Source organism: Nicotiana attenuata, unplaced genomic scaffold (assembly GCF_001879085.1).
Source record: "Nicotiana attenuata strain UT unplaced genomic scaffold, NIATTr2, whole genome shotgun sequence".
In the NCBI taxonomy this organism is placed as follows: domain Eukaryota; kingdom Viridiplantae; phylum Streptophyta; class Magnoliopsida; order Solanales; family Solanaceae; genus Nicotiana; species Nicotiana attenuata.
Window position 1 is genome coordinate 351,740 of NW_017670690.1, and position 14,999 is coordinate 366,738.

The 14,999-nt window shown below is 39.1% G+C and overlaps 2 protein-coding genes across 2 annotated transcripts in view; one reads left to right on the forward strand and one right to left on the reverse strand.

The window, feature by feature from the left end:
• The window catches only part of LOC109242329, an 8,898-nt gene extending 702 nt beyond the window's left edge, over window positions 1–8,196 (forward strand). The window contains exons 2-6 of the mRNA XM_019409198.1: window positions 172–283; window positions 4,541–6,173; window positions 6,795–7,094; window positions 7,240–7,493; window positions 7,587–8,196. Of these exons, the coding sequence (XP_019264743.1) occupies window positions 172–283; window positions 4,541–6,173; window positions 6,795–7,094; window positions 7,240–7,493; window positions 7,587–7,806 (2,519 nt within the window). The 3' untranslated portion in view covers window positions 7,807–8,196. The remainder of the gene's footprint in view (window positions 1–171; window positions 284–4,540; window positions 6,174–6,794; window positions 7,095–7,239; window positions 7,494–7,586) is intronic.
• A 1,697-nt stretch (window positions 8,197–9,893) lies between these two features.
• Window positions 9,894–14,984, reverse strand: LOC109242328. Its single transcript, XM_019409197.1, has 3 exons — window positions 14,739–14,984; window positions 12,180–14,618; window positions 9,894–10,388 (listed from the first exon to the last, which is right to left on the reverse strand). The coding sequence occupies exons 1-3, from the start codon at window positions 14,982–14,984 to the stop codon at window positions 9,894–9,896; spliced, it is 3,180 nt and encodes a 1,059-aa protein (XP_019264742.1).
• Window positions 14,985–14,999: the final 15 nt, after the last annotated feature.

Genomic DNA, 14,999 nt, shown 5'->3' on the forward strand with positions numbered 1-14,999 from the left:
TAGGTAAAGTTTAGTTTACGTTTTTCGTTTTTAGTTTCGTTTAGGTACCGTTAAAAGTTGTTAGTTTCGTTGTAGTTCGTTGTAGTCGGTAGGGTTGGGGTGGGGTCGGGGGGGGGGGAGTACTGATTTTTTTCACTTGTATGTATTAATGGACCTAGTTGCTATGTACAGAATGTAGAAGATGGTGTTCTTCAATGAATAATAAAGGCGAAATTTCGCAGTCATTAAAGAAATCAGAAGTGGAGCAGCAGAATGCCATGGCTGTGGAGATATTTGAAAAGAAGTAAGATTTCTTAATTAGAATGACTAGAAGTCTTTAACTTCATTTTGAGCTCAAGTACATGGTTGAAATTTGATGATCATATTGGTGAGGTCCTAAAAGTTTAGTTGCTTATTATGTATGAATTTGCAAGGTTATGAGCTTAGGAGTTTTGGTTGTATGACGTGAAGTTGATTTATTTATGAATTATGGAACCTGTTATAAATGTTTAAGTATAATAGTATGTGATCACTACCCTGCGCTCAAAACTGATAGAGGTCAAAATACAAAGAAAATCATAGATTAGAGTAAAAGAAAGAAGGTGTTGCACATTAAAGTTCATCGTACACATGCTTGCAGTTTGTTTGTGAATCATATTATGGAAATGTTGAAGAAAAGAGTAACCATATTTTGAAAAAATGATAAAATAAAATTGTGGAAGATTAGGCTTTGTTCCATGAGGGCAAAAAACCCATGCAAATCTGACTACTTACTTTAAAATTTCATATGTCATAAAAATTAGAATGAATAGAAAAGTATAAACCTTGATTGATTTGAAGCCACTGTGAGTTATATCTGAAATGATATAATACAGAAAAATGACCAATAGAAGTTCCCATATAGATAATTAAACCATGGCAAAGATTGGGACCTAGCCAAATTTGAAGAGCAGGATCTTTAGAGTATCCTGGTGGCCGTCGCAAATAATCGAGTCAGAAATCATAAACCAGGTTTAGGAAAAGGGGGAATAAAAAGAAAACGAAAAACAAGATTTGGCTGATTACTAACACACAATTGAAGACACACTGAAGAAATTGAGAAATGAAAAATAGTGCTGCTGATCACATTGCATTACACTTTAAAATACTCCCTCCGTTTCAATTTATGTGAACCTATTTCCTTTTTAGTCCGTGCCAAAAAGAATGACCTCTTTCCCTATTTGGAAACAATTTACCTTTATGCAATGATTTATAGCCACACGAAATATATGTGCTTCATTTTACACCACATATTCAAAAGTCTTCTCTCTTTTCTTAAACTCCGTGCCCAGTCAAATGGGTTCACATAAATTGAAACGGAGGGAGTATTTTTCTCTCTAATGCTGAGATTTTCTGACAGAAGCTGTCCTTCACGTTCAAATGAGACAAATTCACCGAATTAAGGATTTTAGATGCTTGTAATGATGCCTTGGCGTAAATGGAAGTTGATGTCACGTGACCAAGAGGTCACGGGTTCGAGCCGTGGAAACATCCTCTTGCAAAAATGTAGGTAAGGCTGCGTGCAATAGACCCTTGTGGTCCGGCTCTTTCCCAGACCCCGCGCATAGCGGGAGCTTAGTGCAGCAGGCTGCCCTTAGATGCTTGTAATGATGCCTCATGTCGGTAATATAGTGAGAATTTCAACAGAGTACATAAGGATATGTTAAGATTCTAGGAATAACGAAGAAGACATTATGTTAGAATTTGGATTATTATTATTATTTGATAAATAATTTTGCCTTAGCTTATGATTTAGATTTAGTTAATACTTACTCTAAAAAGATGGTATCACACTTTTGTGTCTGAGAGAAAAAAAGATGGTACCGCACTTGATAACATTTAAGAATAGAGGTATGCACAACCAAATTGACTTTTTCTTACTAGAGACGTGATAGGGATATATGTATGTACAGTAAGGTTGCATAACCACCCAACATGGACGGGTAGTCCTGGAAATAAAGAGAATAAAGAAAGAAGAATTACATGCAACGAAGAGTTCATAGGTGGACATGAAAAGATATAGATCAATTAGCACCTTCAGGACAAGCAGTTGAAAAGGGGAGCATAAGACTTGGGACAAGCAGTTGAAAGAGGGAGCATAAGACTTGGGACAAGCAGTTGAAAGAGGGAGCATAAGACTTGGGACAAGCAGTAAGGAGGTAGAAAGAACTATTAAAGCAAAAAGAGCTTAGTATAGAAAATTATCAAAACACAAGAGGCTGAAGCCGGTTGAAGACTATAGGAAAGCTAATAGAGAAGTTGAGAAACTTATTAGCAAATTCGGATGTAAAAACTCTAAATTTGTACCAAAAGCTAGAGATGCAAAGGAGTGGAAAGCTGCTAAATGAGTGGAGAAAAAGTACCCTAGTTTTGGTGTATATAATAATAAAGGAGATATCAAATTATGCGAGCTATAATAGTATTAAGATTGTGAGTCATACAATGGAATCTTGGAAAAGAGTGATAGAGCATAGACTAGATGTAAAGACACTACAAACTTTATGGAACCAATTTGGAGAAATGCAATAGATAATGGAGAGGAAGTTCTTCATATAATATTCATGGACCTAAAAAACATATTATAGAGTACCAAGAAAATCTTTTGGTAGGTATTAGAGGGGAGAGGAATTGATACTTGTCTATAACTGTAAATAAATGATATCTATGAAGGAGCCATCACAAGCATCTGTACAGTGAAGGACATACAGTTAAGTTATCCCTAACAATGGGTTACACTAGGGATATTCAGGTTGAGGTTCAGGATGCATCCTTTTTGTAGATAATATTGTGTTAAATTGATGAAACTAGCGAGGGAGTTAACCAAAGGTTGAATTATGGATAAGCGACCTACTTAAGGTTTAAGATATTAGATACTTAGAAGTAATTGAGAATATATGCAATGCATGTTTAGTTTTCGTAGAAGAATGAAGTCGAAATGAGATTAGACTGGACTATAGTTATCAAAAAAAGATTAGAGGGGATTGTGATACCTCAATATAGACCGTTCAAATATTTAGGCTCAATGTTGTAGGATAATTTACGAGAGATTTAACAAATAGCACATATAATTGAAATATGATAGTTAGAATAGACGTGTGTTATGGGATTAAAATAGACGTGTGTTATGGGAGTGATACGTGATAAAAGGCACCTACCAGAGCACCCAAGGGTGTGGTCTGATGGTCAATGAAGTGGGTTGAGAACCTTAGGTCTCAGATTCGGATCCCAGCAGAGACAAAAAACACTAGGTGATTTCTTCCCATCTGTTAAAGCCTTGGTTGATAGAGTTACGTGGTACCTGTTGCTAGTGGGAGATAGCAGGTATCCTGTGGAATTAGTCGAGGTGTACGCTAGCTGAGGGCACCGACTAGAGTAAGAGGCAAGTTATATGGAATGGTTGTGAGATTAATAATGTTATATGGGAGGGAGTGTTGGGCTATTATGGCCCAATGTATTCGCAGGATGAGAGTGTCATACAAATAGGATGTTGGCCCAATGTATTCGCAGGATGAGTGTCATACAAATAGGATGTTAAGATGGACATGTAGTCATACATGATCAGAAATAATCACATTTGAGGTAGACGGTACAAGTAGTACAAAGATGATAAATGAGAATGAAATGGTTTGACCACGTCTGGCTTATACCTTCAGATGGATTGGTACGTCAGTATAACATTACGACGTCTGAAGGTGATAGATTAAGAACAAGGTAGACCTAAAATCACATGGAGGATAGTTGTCTCAAGGATTTGTAATCTCTTCGCGCCTATGTGGAATTAGCTAAGGATAGAACACAATATAAGCAAAAATTATTATATAGGCACTACTAACTTACTGTGATGAGGTTTACTAGTGTTAGTACACCTATAAAAGGTATGGCGTCGGAAAAAAAGTTTGGTGTCAATCTGTTTAGATATTTGTAGCTCAGGACGATCTTCCGTCGGGTATACATGCTACTGATCTGTTTAGATATTTGTAGCTCAGGACGATCTTCCTTCAGGTATACATGCTACAAAGTGATGTGTTGTCGTAAATGCACGGTGGAGTTCGTTACGATGATGTGTTGCAGTATAACTGTGGACATGAGTGTTAGGTATCAAAAGTATCGACTGTGCCATTTTCTTATGGAAAACTAAGTTATAAATACTGATAAAAGAAAAAGTTAGTAGGTGAATAGGGGTTGATAGCAGTGTTCCAAGATGTGAAATGCATATCATGCTTAGTAGTGGACTAATTTCATGCAGATTAATTGCTTCTTCACTTCTTTGGCTTACCCATTGTCTGTAGTAATGTCATGTCTCAATTATAGGGTGCTTCTTTCCTTATTTCTTCTTTTTCCTCTCCGTTTTTGATAATATAGTTGCTTCAGCTTGCAAAAGTCTACGATATTTTGTGTGTTTGAGCCAGTTTGTATCTGGTTTTTTAGTTTCGTAACAATTAGAAAGTTTTATTTCTGATACAAGTTTATCCTCTAATATCTCATCGGTCCTGAAACATATCTGAGATTATTGTTGTTATAGGCATATTACTGAAGATGAAGGAGTCTTTCCTAGAGAAACACATGTCCAGAAGGAAGTAGGTGCATGGAATAATTTGGTAGGCATTCTTCAAAGAACTAAAAAGAAGTTTCTTGGAAATCATATGGAACAGAAGAGCAGTAGCACTCATGCATTAGCATCCACTTCTGATCTTAAGGATTCTGATAATGTTGTATCTGCTGATAGTCATGATAGCGGAAGTAAGAATAACCTTAAGATTACAATTCATTCAGAAAAGACATCTGTAGCTGATAAGGAAGAAAATGTTGACAGTGAAACATCTCAGTCTTCTTATGCAGACACGAGTGAACCTTTGGAGGTTGTTAATATGAAAAACACTTCACATTCTGCTGCGCCTGGAGAATTATTAAATGTTTCCTCAAAAGAATGTGAAGAAATTGCTGGCCAAAGAGTAAATGGCATGTCTTCTGGTGCCTCATCTATCTGCGGAAAAGCCAATTGCAATGACAGTGTTCAACTTAGTAACATTTGCCACCGTTCAGAGTTAGTTGAGAAAGAGAGAGAACCATTGTTAGCTGAGGAAGCATCATCAAGTGTACAAATCAGTTCTAGTGGAGAGATCCTGTCAAAATATGAGGAAGACATTATGGAGTCGTGTAAATTTTCGTCAAATTTAAAACTAGAAAGGAGTGATACCTCCGATTCATCTTGTGGCTCAGAGAGCGTGGCCAACTTACTAGATGTTTCTCAGGAAAAGAGAAATAATGAATCAGAGTTGGAGGGTAAGAATGACCAAATGCAAAAAGAGGAAGTAATATCAGACATTGTTTCAATTTTTGAGAAGAAAGGAACATCCAATCTCGAGCAGGTTGCATATTCTAATAGTTTCTTGCCGAGCGAAGCAACCAACAAATGGCGGGATGTTCTTGTTAAAAAATTAGTTTCCTCTGCTAATGAACACCGCCCATCCGAAGACATCTCTAGTCCTATCTTAATTTCTAAGTCCAAAATGGAGGAAATTTCATCAGTATCCGGTAATTCTTTTCAGATGATGAGTTTAGGGGATCACGACATGGAGGCTGATCATGGAGCAGGAGATCAGGTTGTCTACCCAAAGAGTGAGCAATCTGTATCTAGAGAGTTTGAGCATCTTAATGAAACTTCTCAGAATGCATTCGGAAAGAGTGGTGTCATAAAGAGCTTAATAGAATGTATCAGCGATCTGCCACCTCGGGAGCCATCTGTTGTTAGGACTGAGGAAAATGTTGTCGACAGAACTGTTGACAGTTCTAGGGAAAGGAGTGCAAATAGCAGTATTGAAGCAGAAACTGATAAGCAGACATTTGACAGGAAAAAAAGTAAGACTTCATCTCAGGGCGTGGTTGGAAAGAAGGAAAAGAGTAGACGATCTAACACAGTCCTCGAATATCTGAACAGTGGGGTTGATTTCTGCAAGTCAATAGAAACTAAGGGTGAGAATGCCTCTTTTTCTGAAAATTTATCTGATGAAAATAAAGTGACGGTAAAGTTTGTGAACTTAAAAGCTACAGAAAGTGATGTCTCTAACGCTTTCAAGAAATTTGGGGCTATTAAGAAGGTTGTGTTTCCAAGTGTCAAATCAACTAAGTTTAAAGTTGCACACGTTTATTTTGAGGTACGTTTTCAGTACTCTAATTCATTGACCATTTTGCTGCACGGCTGTGTTCTCGACTCTCTTAAGTTGTGTCTATTCAAATTATACCACAACAAGAAACAAAAAGAAGAAAAAAGCGCAAGCACAAAAAGAAAAACAAAAACAGAAACAAAATAGAAAAAATAATTAAAAAAATAATTAAATTCATGTATTTTTCAGACCAATATGAAATGAGCTGCACTTCAGCATGAAAACAGACGGTGTAAGCACTACTGCCCTGTCGCTTAATGATTAGATGTAAAAGTGAAATTGATCTAATAGTATACCAATATTTACACTAAAATTCTTAATAATTTATGTAACTGGTAGATAAACGGGTTAATTATTTATCAATACACCCTGTATGTTCAGCTTGAGAGGTTAAAACTGATGATCTGTCAGGGTTTGATTTTCTTATGAAAGTATGTTCCTCTCTGCACTCCTTTTTTGCTTCCATTCTTCACACGACTTGCACAAAATGATATGTTCAGCACCAACTTGTGCCGCTGTGAATAAGATGTTACCTGTGGAAGTGTACGCTCATGAAGTGAATCGCCACTTTCACGTTCTAGCTTTCATCTACCATTTTTTTGGCTACTGCAGTCAGAAGAAGGAAGGGAAAAGGCTCTTGAAACGTCTGATGTGAGCATGGCGAAAGTAGTACTAGTTTTGGAGGCCACTTCTCCTCCGAAAGGGAGAGAGAGGATGTGTATACCTGATTTAATTGGCTGTCCAGACGCTCCTACCTCGTTAGTAAAGCATCCCTCAAGGACAGCTATGATAGAAAATTTGAAACACAATGTGTCCTTTCATGACATTGAAAAAGCGCTCGCCTTCTGCAGAAGCAATATCACTGGAATCTTCTTTGGTTCGTCAAGCTCTACTGCTTATGTGGAATTTGAGGTAATTTATTTCTAATGAAATGAATTTCCTTCTGGTTTCCCTATTTTAAGTTCATCTAAATTCTTGTATGTTAATGTTTTTAATAACATAAGTGGATTTGTTATATTAGCAATTAGTTATTCCCATTCGGAACTTTCTTCTGCAGACAGTTGAGGACAAAGAAATTGCTGTTGAGAAGGCTTCTTTGATCGTTCTTGGAGAAAGACTACCGATCTTAAGAATTGATACACCAAGAACAACCACTATAAGGATATCAAATATCCATTTTCCACTGAGTAAACTGGTTTCCGTTTGCCGATCTCTTGGAAATGTTAGGGAAGTCCTCCCAAGAGCTAGCAACATCGTGGATGTGCGGTTCGATTTTTCTGAATGGCCAAGAATGTTAAAGATTTTAAACAGGTAATTGCTTGTTATCATAAACTGGTTCCCCTTAATTAGCACATCTGTTTCCTCATCCTAGTTTCTCATTACGTTTATTATGGTTGTGCCAAGGCTGAACGGAGTAGAAGTAGATGGTTGCCAGTTGGTCGCGAAGCCTGCACCTGTCTATTCCCCGAATGTCCTTAACGTTCTCTGGAGTCAACCGGAGGGGAGAAGACATTTGAAAACCACGTTCAACGACATGCTGCTGAAATTAGGGGGAAAAGGTGTGGGTGCAGTTGCTATGACAGAAGTTGTAGATAACTTTTATACTGATGCACAAGAAAGATAATTATTCTACGTATATTTATAGATGGTAAGGTATGATCTTAGCCATAGTGGAAAATCCCCAAATCATAGGACCGCAGGTGAGGATTGTTGTGGACAAGGACTTGCTTTACCCTGCTATCTATTACTATAAGAGTAAACAACGACAACAACTATGCTTTAGTCCCAAACAAGTTGGGGTCGGCTTTATTAATTCTCACTTCTTCAGCAGAAATACCAGGATGAGAAAATGTGGGATTGTATATTTGTTTGGTAATTAAGGTTTTTAGGGATGGCATATAGTAATAGCTATTTTTAAATACCAGAATCGAGCTTTGCAGCTCATGTATGCAACGTAGAAGTTGTAACTTCTAACATCAATGTAATGGCTAACGCTTTTCTTTTTTCTTATCTATTCTAAAGGCTGATTGTTCGCAACAAATTTTCGTAAGATGAAAAATAAACTGCAACAAAAATAATATAAAGAAAAAGAGATTTTATTGATAAATATTTGTGAGTACAATTCTATGTATCCCTTGATTCTCCTCTCTAAAATTTCCGTGATTCGAGGGCTTGAGAAGCATTTTTCTCGAATGTAGGATGATGCAGACCTCCTTGTGATGTATTTAATCGCCAAAAACGTCGAGCGACACTTTGTTGATGATTGATCTCTGTGTTTGTGGATGCCCTCACCAATTGCGGAGTGTTCTTCTCCAACTCTGAATGTCCTTTGAGAGTTATGTAACCCCTCTATTTATAGTTGTAGAGGATGGACAGTCAAGCTACATAAGAACTCTCTTGCTTGATTTTGATTGGTCAGTGTCATTTTAGCCACTTGGCGACTTGTGGTTGGTTCTTGCTTTTTGACTTGGATTGCCACATCATTTAACACGTGGCGTCACCTTATTGGCCTGGAGTTTGACTTGATATGCCATGTCACATGGCATAAGTCTGGGCCTGAAGATGAAATGGACTTTGGGCCTCAAAATAATAAAATGGACTAATTTAACTTGTAAAGTTCAAATTAATTATTCGACCCAAAGTAATTTAGAATTTAATCCAAATTTTGTGTGGATTAAATAATTTTTACATGTCTACAGATGCCCCCTACTTCAAGATTTGTCGAAGTGTAGGCTTGCTGAAACGAAAAGCGAGACTTGAAGTACCGATGAATGTTGATATTTTTGTTTTAGCACTTGTGGCGACTTCTATCAGTCAAATCCGAACTTTTATCCAGTTGCACATTTATGTGAAGTGCTAAATACAAGCTCCAAGCAAAAATTAACTTTCCAATACTTCGGTTGTCGAACACGCGCGCAATGTTATTTGGTTTGAAAGTAGCAATTACAAACTATGGTGATTGAAAAATTCTTGTAAATTATAGACAACTTTCCATGTTTGTCTCACTTTACCCATCTTTTCCTTTTTACCAAAAGCAAACAAGGAAAAAAAATGACGTTACCCCTCTTTTCCTTTGTACCAAAAGCAAACAAGGAAAAAAAAAATATTTCTTCACCTTGTAAAGCAACGTTTTTTTTTCCTTGTAGGATTCTAACTTCTTGTTTTATTCACTTATAAATCATACTTTGTTAGATCTCTATAAAAAGAGGACCAAGCCAACTAGTTTTCCACAATTGAATATCAAGCTCTTCTGTCTAACTGGATCGAAACATCAAAACTGATACTAGAGCTTCTTCCATCTCCACTTGCTTCCACGAACTGCTTGCACTCGCCCTTTTTTTCATTTTTTTTTTGTCTCCTTAATTTTTTTCTTAAATCATGACTTGCTCTCTCTCTTTTTTTATGCAGCAGATCATTCAATTTAAATTGGTAGAAAAGAGAACTAGAAGCAACCAAGCGCACACCATCCAATAACTTGGGGACGTAGTTGTGCTTCCTGTATTGCTTCTTTATTCAGAATTAATCCATATTGAAGGACTCCACCAGCATGAGAAGCCAAATTTGCAAACTTGGAGCAATGGAGATCGCTGTTCAAGACCAATTTTTTTTCTTTTTTTTTTTTGTTGCAAGTTAAAGCTTCGTGCCATGGGCACCGATACTTGCCATGCTGAACTAGACTGTTGTGCTGCTTCCGATGTCCTTTTGTTAATGTCAAACTGAAGCGCCATGGTGCTGAATCGTCGTGCTATTGGCACCGTATCTAAAAACTTCGTGTTGTTGGCACCGAGGGCTCCAAAATCTTTTCTTATTTTTGCAGGTTTTCAAGAGAGTACGATAGCAACTTGGTACAACCCTTCTTGCAGCTTGACGAGAGACATGTAGAGTATTCCTAAGCGAGCTTGATCGACGAGCGATATTCCCACTTTGGAACATGCGAGCGAGAACATGGTGCATCTCAGCCTTGCGACTTGGCGAGGAAGAGGCTTGGAGCTCGAGCGAACATATTTCATCCTTGGCGAGTGAGTGCGACATGTACCATATCACATTGTTGCAGGCTGGCGAGGGAGACAACTGGAGTAGGCTTTTCCAACTTCGGCGAGCAAGCACTTGGTGCGTCTTTGCTGTTTTGGCTTTATAGCCTTTCATGCTCGCATTGAAAAAATCGTATCTCAAACTGGAAATGTCCAAACTGCAATCCGCTTGGTTCTGCAGAATCAAAACTTGCACCATAGTGACATATCCAAAATTCAGGGCCAGATTCCATCAGGACAAGTCGGAATGAATTTTTGAAGGCGGTACACAAGTCTGTCATTTCGGCTTCACAGCACTGCATGCTATCATTGGAACGCACATATCTCAAGCTAGGGGCGTCCGAATCGCAAGACGTCTATGCCATTGGAAAGAAGACTCATAGATGATGAAATCATGAAGATATCATAGAAGAATTCCTAGCAGATTGTCCGCAGCAACTTTCTGAACTTGACCCATCTGTCCACGAAATTGCTTTCAGCTTTGCGCACTATAGTGGAAAAATTCATATCTCGAGCTACAAGTGTCGGAATTACAATCCGTTTGCACCGTTAGAAAGAAAACTCAGAGACCTGAAGGACCTATAAATTTCATGGCAGAACTCCTTTCGGGCTATCAACAGAAAATTCGCAACGTCGACATAACTGCAGTGAACTTTCAGATTTGCGTCTCTTCAGCGAAAATAATTGTATCTTGAGCTAGGAGTATCGAAATTACAATCCGTTTGTTCCGTTGGAGAGAAAACTCCTAGAGCTGCAACACATAAATATTCCATCTCGGAACTCTTCTCGGGCTAGAAACAGAAAATATTGAAAGTTGAACTGATCGCAGGGAACATTCAGGTTTGCGTGCTTTCGGCCAGAAAAACTGTATCGTGAACTAGGTGCGTCGAAATCACCAACAGTTTGATCCTATGAAATTCGGACGTCGAGAACTATAATCTTGTTGAAGATGAAGATCCATTCATTCTTAGTTATCCTAACAAATATTTTTGAAGTTGATTCTACAGCCTTGTAATGGATTCGGCTATCATCACGAATCTTATCTCTTTGTTTATTTCTTTTGCAGACTTGTGAAGACGTTCAATGAGTCCAGATATCAGTCCGAGATGTCATACAAGATGCGGAGTCACCCCTTCACTAACTGTTGCACTTGATTTGTTGACGGTTTTGAAGTTTATCAATGGCGGCTCCCTTGGTGATTGAAGGTTTTTTTTTCAAGAGAGATGACTTCTTATATACGAGGCATTGAGGATAGTGTATTAAAATGTGGAGACGTCATGTGGATTTGGAAGAAGCATTCAAGACGAGTCGGCCACAAAGCCTAGTTTACGATCATTTTCATGACTTAGGCTTTTGTATAGGAAAACGTCTAATTCCTTTTGTCTCTACATTTTTTTTTTTTGATGTATCAACTTTTGTACTATTGAAGCAATAAAATATCTTTTATACTTCAAAAAAAAAATTGTCTCTTTTCCTCGTAAATATGTGCCTCTACACTTGAAAGAATTTATGTAATGATCCGATGACGCCAAGCTTTTATTTTTTTAAAACTCATGCGACTGAACTCAGAAAGAAACTCTAAGCTGCCTACGTACCTCGGTAAAGAGGATCAAGTCATAACGTAGTTCAGAGGAGTGAGTTCGTTTTTTTTTTTTGGTCTTGACTTTTGCCTAGGCCGCCTCTTTCGAGGTTTTCAACCTAGCAGACTCTTTTTTTTTTGTTCTTTTTTTTTTTGGTCTTGACTTTTGACCAGGACGCCTCTTTCGAGGTTTTCAACCTAGCAGACTCCTTTTTTTTTTTGGCCGTACACAGTTTAGACTCATGCGTGCCAGGAGTGTAGCAACATGCAGTTTAAGCTCATGCATCAAGGAGCGTCATGACTTGCAGTTTAGGCTCGTACGTCGAGGAGCGTAGGTGACTTTCATGGGAAGTACTGCTTTAAAAATTTTCCGTTGATCGGACCAACTCTGAGACCATCCTTATCGACAATTTTGTATGCGCCACTTGAATATGCTTCCTTCACAACATATGGCCCATCCCATTTTGAGGTAAACTTGTCGCCTATGCGTTTGTTGAGGATTATGGGTTGTCGAACAGCTAGGACTAAGTCTCCCACTTGGAATGATCGTGGCCGCACTTTCTTGTTGAAGGCTCTAGCTAGTCGAGCTTGATAGCACTCCAATTTTTGTTGCGCTTCCAATCTTTTCTCATCCAATGCCTCTAACTCTGCTAGGGGAAGTTGAGCATTCTCTTCGGACGTGAGCCCTTCTTGGATTGCTATCCGCAATGATGGAATTTGTTGCTCCAACGGCAGGACTACTTCTACGCCATATACCAAAGAGTAAGGAGTTGCTTGTGTAGCAGTTCTGAAGGTTGTCCGGTATGCCCACAAAGCTTCACCAATTCTCTCATGCCAGTCTCTCTTGTTCTTTGCAACAACTTTCTTCAAAAGGTTACCAAGCGTCTTGTTAAAAGCTTCAGCGAGGCCGTTGGCAGGTGCATTATACATTGAAGACTTATGTTGCTTGAAACCGAACTTCTCGCATAGACTCTTTACGAGCTTGTTGTCAAATGGCGTTCCATTATCGGTGATTATGTATCTTGGTATGCCGTACCTAAAAATTATATATGACTTGATAAAGTCGACGACAGTTTCCTTTTTCACCTCCTTGAGTGGAACAACTTCCGCCCATTTAGAGAAGTAGTCCGTAGCGGCCAATATGTACATCTGTCCCTTTGATGACTTTGGAAGTGGTCCTACAACATCAAGTCCCCATGCATCAAAAGGCCATGAAGCTACAGTTGGGTGAAGAGGCTCTGGAGGTTGGTGGATGTAGTTTGCATGAAATTGACACGCTTGCCATCTTTTGGCATGATCCATGCAATCCTTCACCATCATCGCCCAGTAGTAGCCCATCCTCTTGATGCAAAAATGGAGCTTGGGACCAGATTGGTGTGATCCATATGAGCCAGAATGTGCTTCCTCCATCGCTTGGCGGGCTTCTTCTTTGTCAAGACATCGCAAGAATAGTCCTTCAAAAGAACGGCGAAACAATGTCCCCTTATAGAAGATGAATCGCGGTGCTCTTCGTTTGATGTCTGTTCTTTGTCGCGGATCTTCAGGTAACTTTCCATGTTCAAGGTACTCTATCAGTGGTTGCCTCCAATCTTCTTCTTCAATCACTCGAACAGACGTATGATGGCTTTCGTTGACTTGAAGATCCAGAAGTCTAGGAATAACCCATCGATGGCACACATATACCTTTGTTGACTCATTCTCTCCAAGAGCCATCGTCGTGGCCAAGTTAGCCAAAGCATCAGCCTTGCGATTTTCTTCTCTTGGGATGTGGTTTAAGAACACTTGATCGAATTTTTCAAGTAAACCAGAAGCGTATTGATGGTATGGCAATAGATCTTCCTTCTTTCCCTCGTAACTCCCCAAAAGTTGGTTGATGATTAGCTTAGAGTCGTCGTAGATCTCCAACTGTAGAATATTCATTTCTAATGCCATTTCGAGACCGACGATCAAAGCTTGGTACTCTGCGGCATTGTTGGAGCATGTTTCACCTAAAACAAAGGAGAATGGAAAGACTTGTCTTTCTGGAGAGATCAACACAACACCTGCCCCCGCACCGTTACGACATGCAGATCTTTCGCAGAACATTGTCCATGGTGGAAACTCTTCGATGAACAAAACGTCTTCATCTGGAAACTCATCCGAAAGCTCCCATTCCGCCGGAAGAGGGTGATCAGCCAGAAAATTGGCTAGTGCTTGTCCTTTCACAGCTTTTTGAGGTGTGTATGTGATCTCATATTGGTTAAACAATATGGACCATCTTGCTAGGCGTCCAGAAAGAACAGGTCGAGTCATCACGAACTTCACGGGATCTGCTCGAGAGATGAGTTTGATGGTGTATGCTTCAAAATAATGCCTTAGCTTCTTTATCGCATAAAGTAACGCTAAGCATATTTTCTCAACAGGCGTATAGTTCATCTCAGCTCCTATTAGAGTTCGGCTAAGGTAGTACAAGGCTTGTTTCTTTCCTTCCTCATTCTCTTGAGCAAGCAGTGCTCCAAGTGAACGTTCATGTGCCGCGATGTAGAGTATCAACGGCTTCCCAAGCATTGGCGCCCCTAACACAGGTGGATTCAGCAAGTATTTTTTGATGCTTTCAAAAGCATTTTGACATGACTGATCACAATGAAAAGGGATATCCTTCCTCAATATATGATTGGAGGGTTGACACCGTCCGACTAGATTAGAGATGAACCTCCGGATGAATGCTAAGTTTCCTTGGAGACTTCGAAGCTCTCTCAAGTTCTTTGGCTTGGGCATTTTCTGAATGGCGTCAATCTTTGCAGGATTAACTTCAATTCCACGATGACGCACAATGAAGCCAAGAAACTTTCCTCAGGTAACTCCAAATACACACTTGAGTGGATTCATCTTCAGGTCGAATTTTCTCAACCTTTCAAAAATAATTCGAAGGTCTTCAAGGTGATAACGCCTATTCTTCGTCTTTACCACCAAGTCATCGACGTAGCATTCAACCCTCTTATGAAGCATGTCATCAAAGATGTTTTGCATCGCACGTTGGTAGGTGGCACCGGCATTCTTCAGACCGAAGGGCATCACTTTGTAGCAATATATCCTTTTTGGAGTTCGGAAAGCAGTACACTCTTCATCCTTTGGAGACATTCTGATTTGATTGTATCCGGAGGACCCATCCATGAATGACATAGCTTCATGCCCTGTTGTAGCATCAACCATGAGTTCAATAATTGG

Coding starts and splice junctions, on each gene's coding strand:
- LOC109242328 (XM_019409197.1), bottom strand. CDS start 14,984: ATGGTTGATGCTACAACAGGGCATGAAGCTATGTCATTCATGGATGGG. Junction 14,619..14,738: donor GCTACGTCGATGACTTGGTG/GTAAAGACGAAG, acceptor ACCTGAGGAAAG/TTTCTTGGCTTCATTGTGCG. Junction 10,389..12,179: donor TCGATAAGGATGGTCTCAGA/GTTGGTCCGATC, acceptor TTGATTCTGCAG/AACCAAGCGGATTGCAGTTT.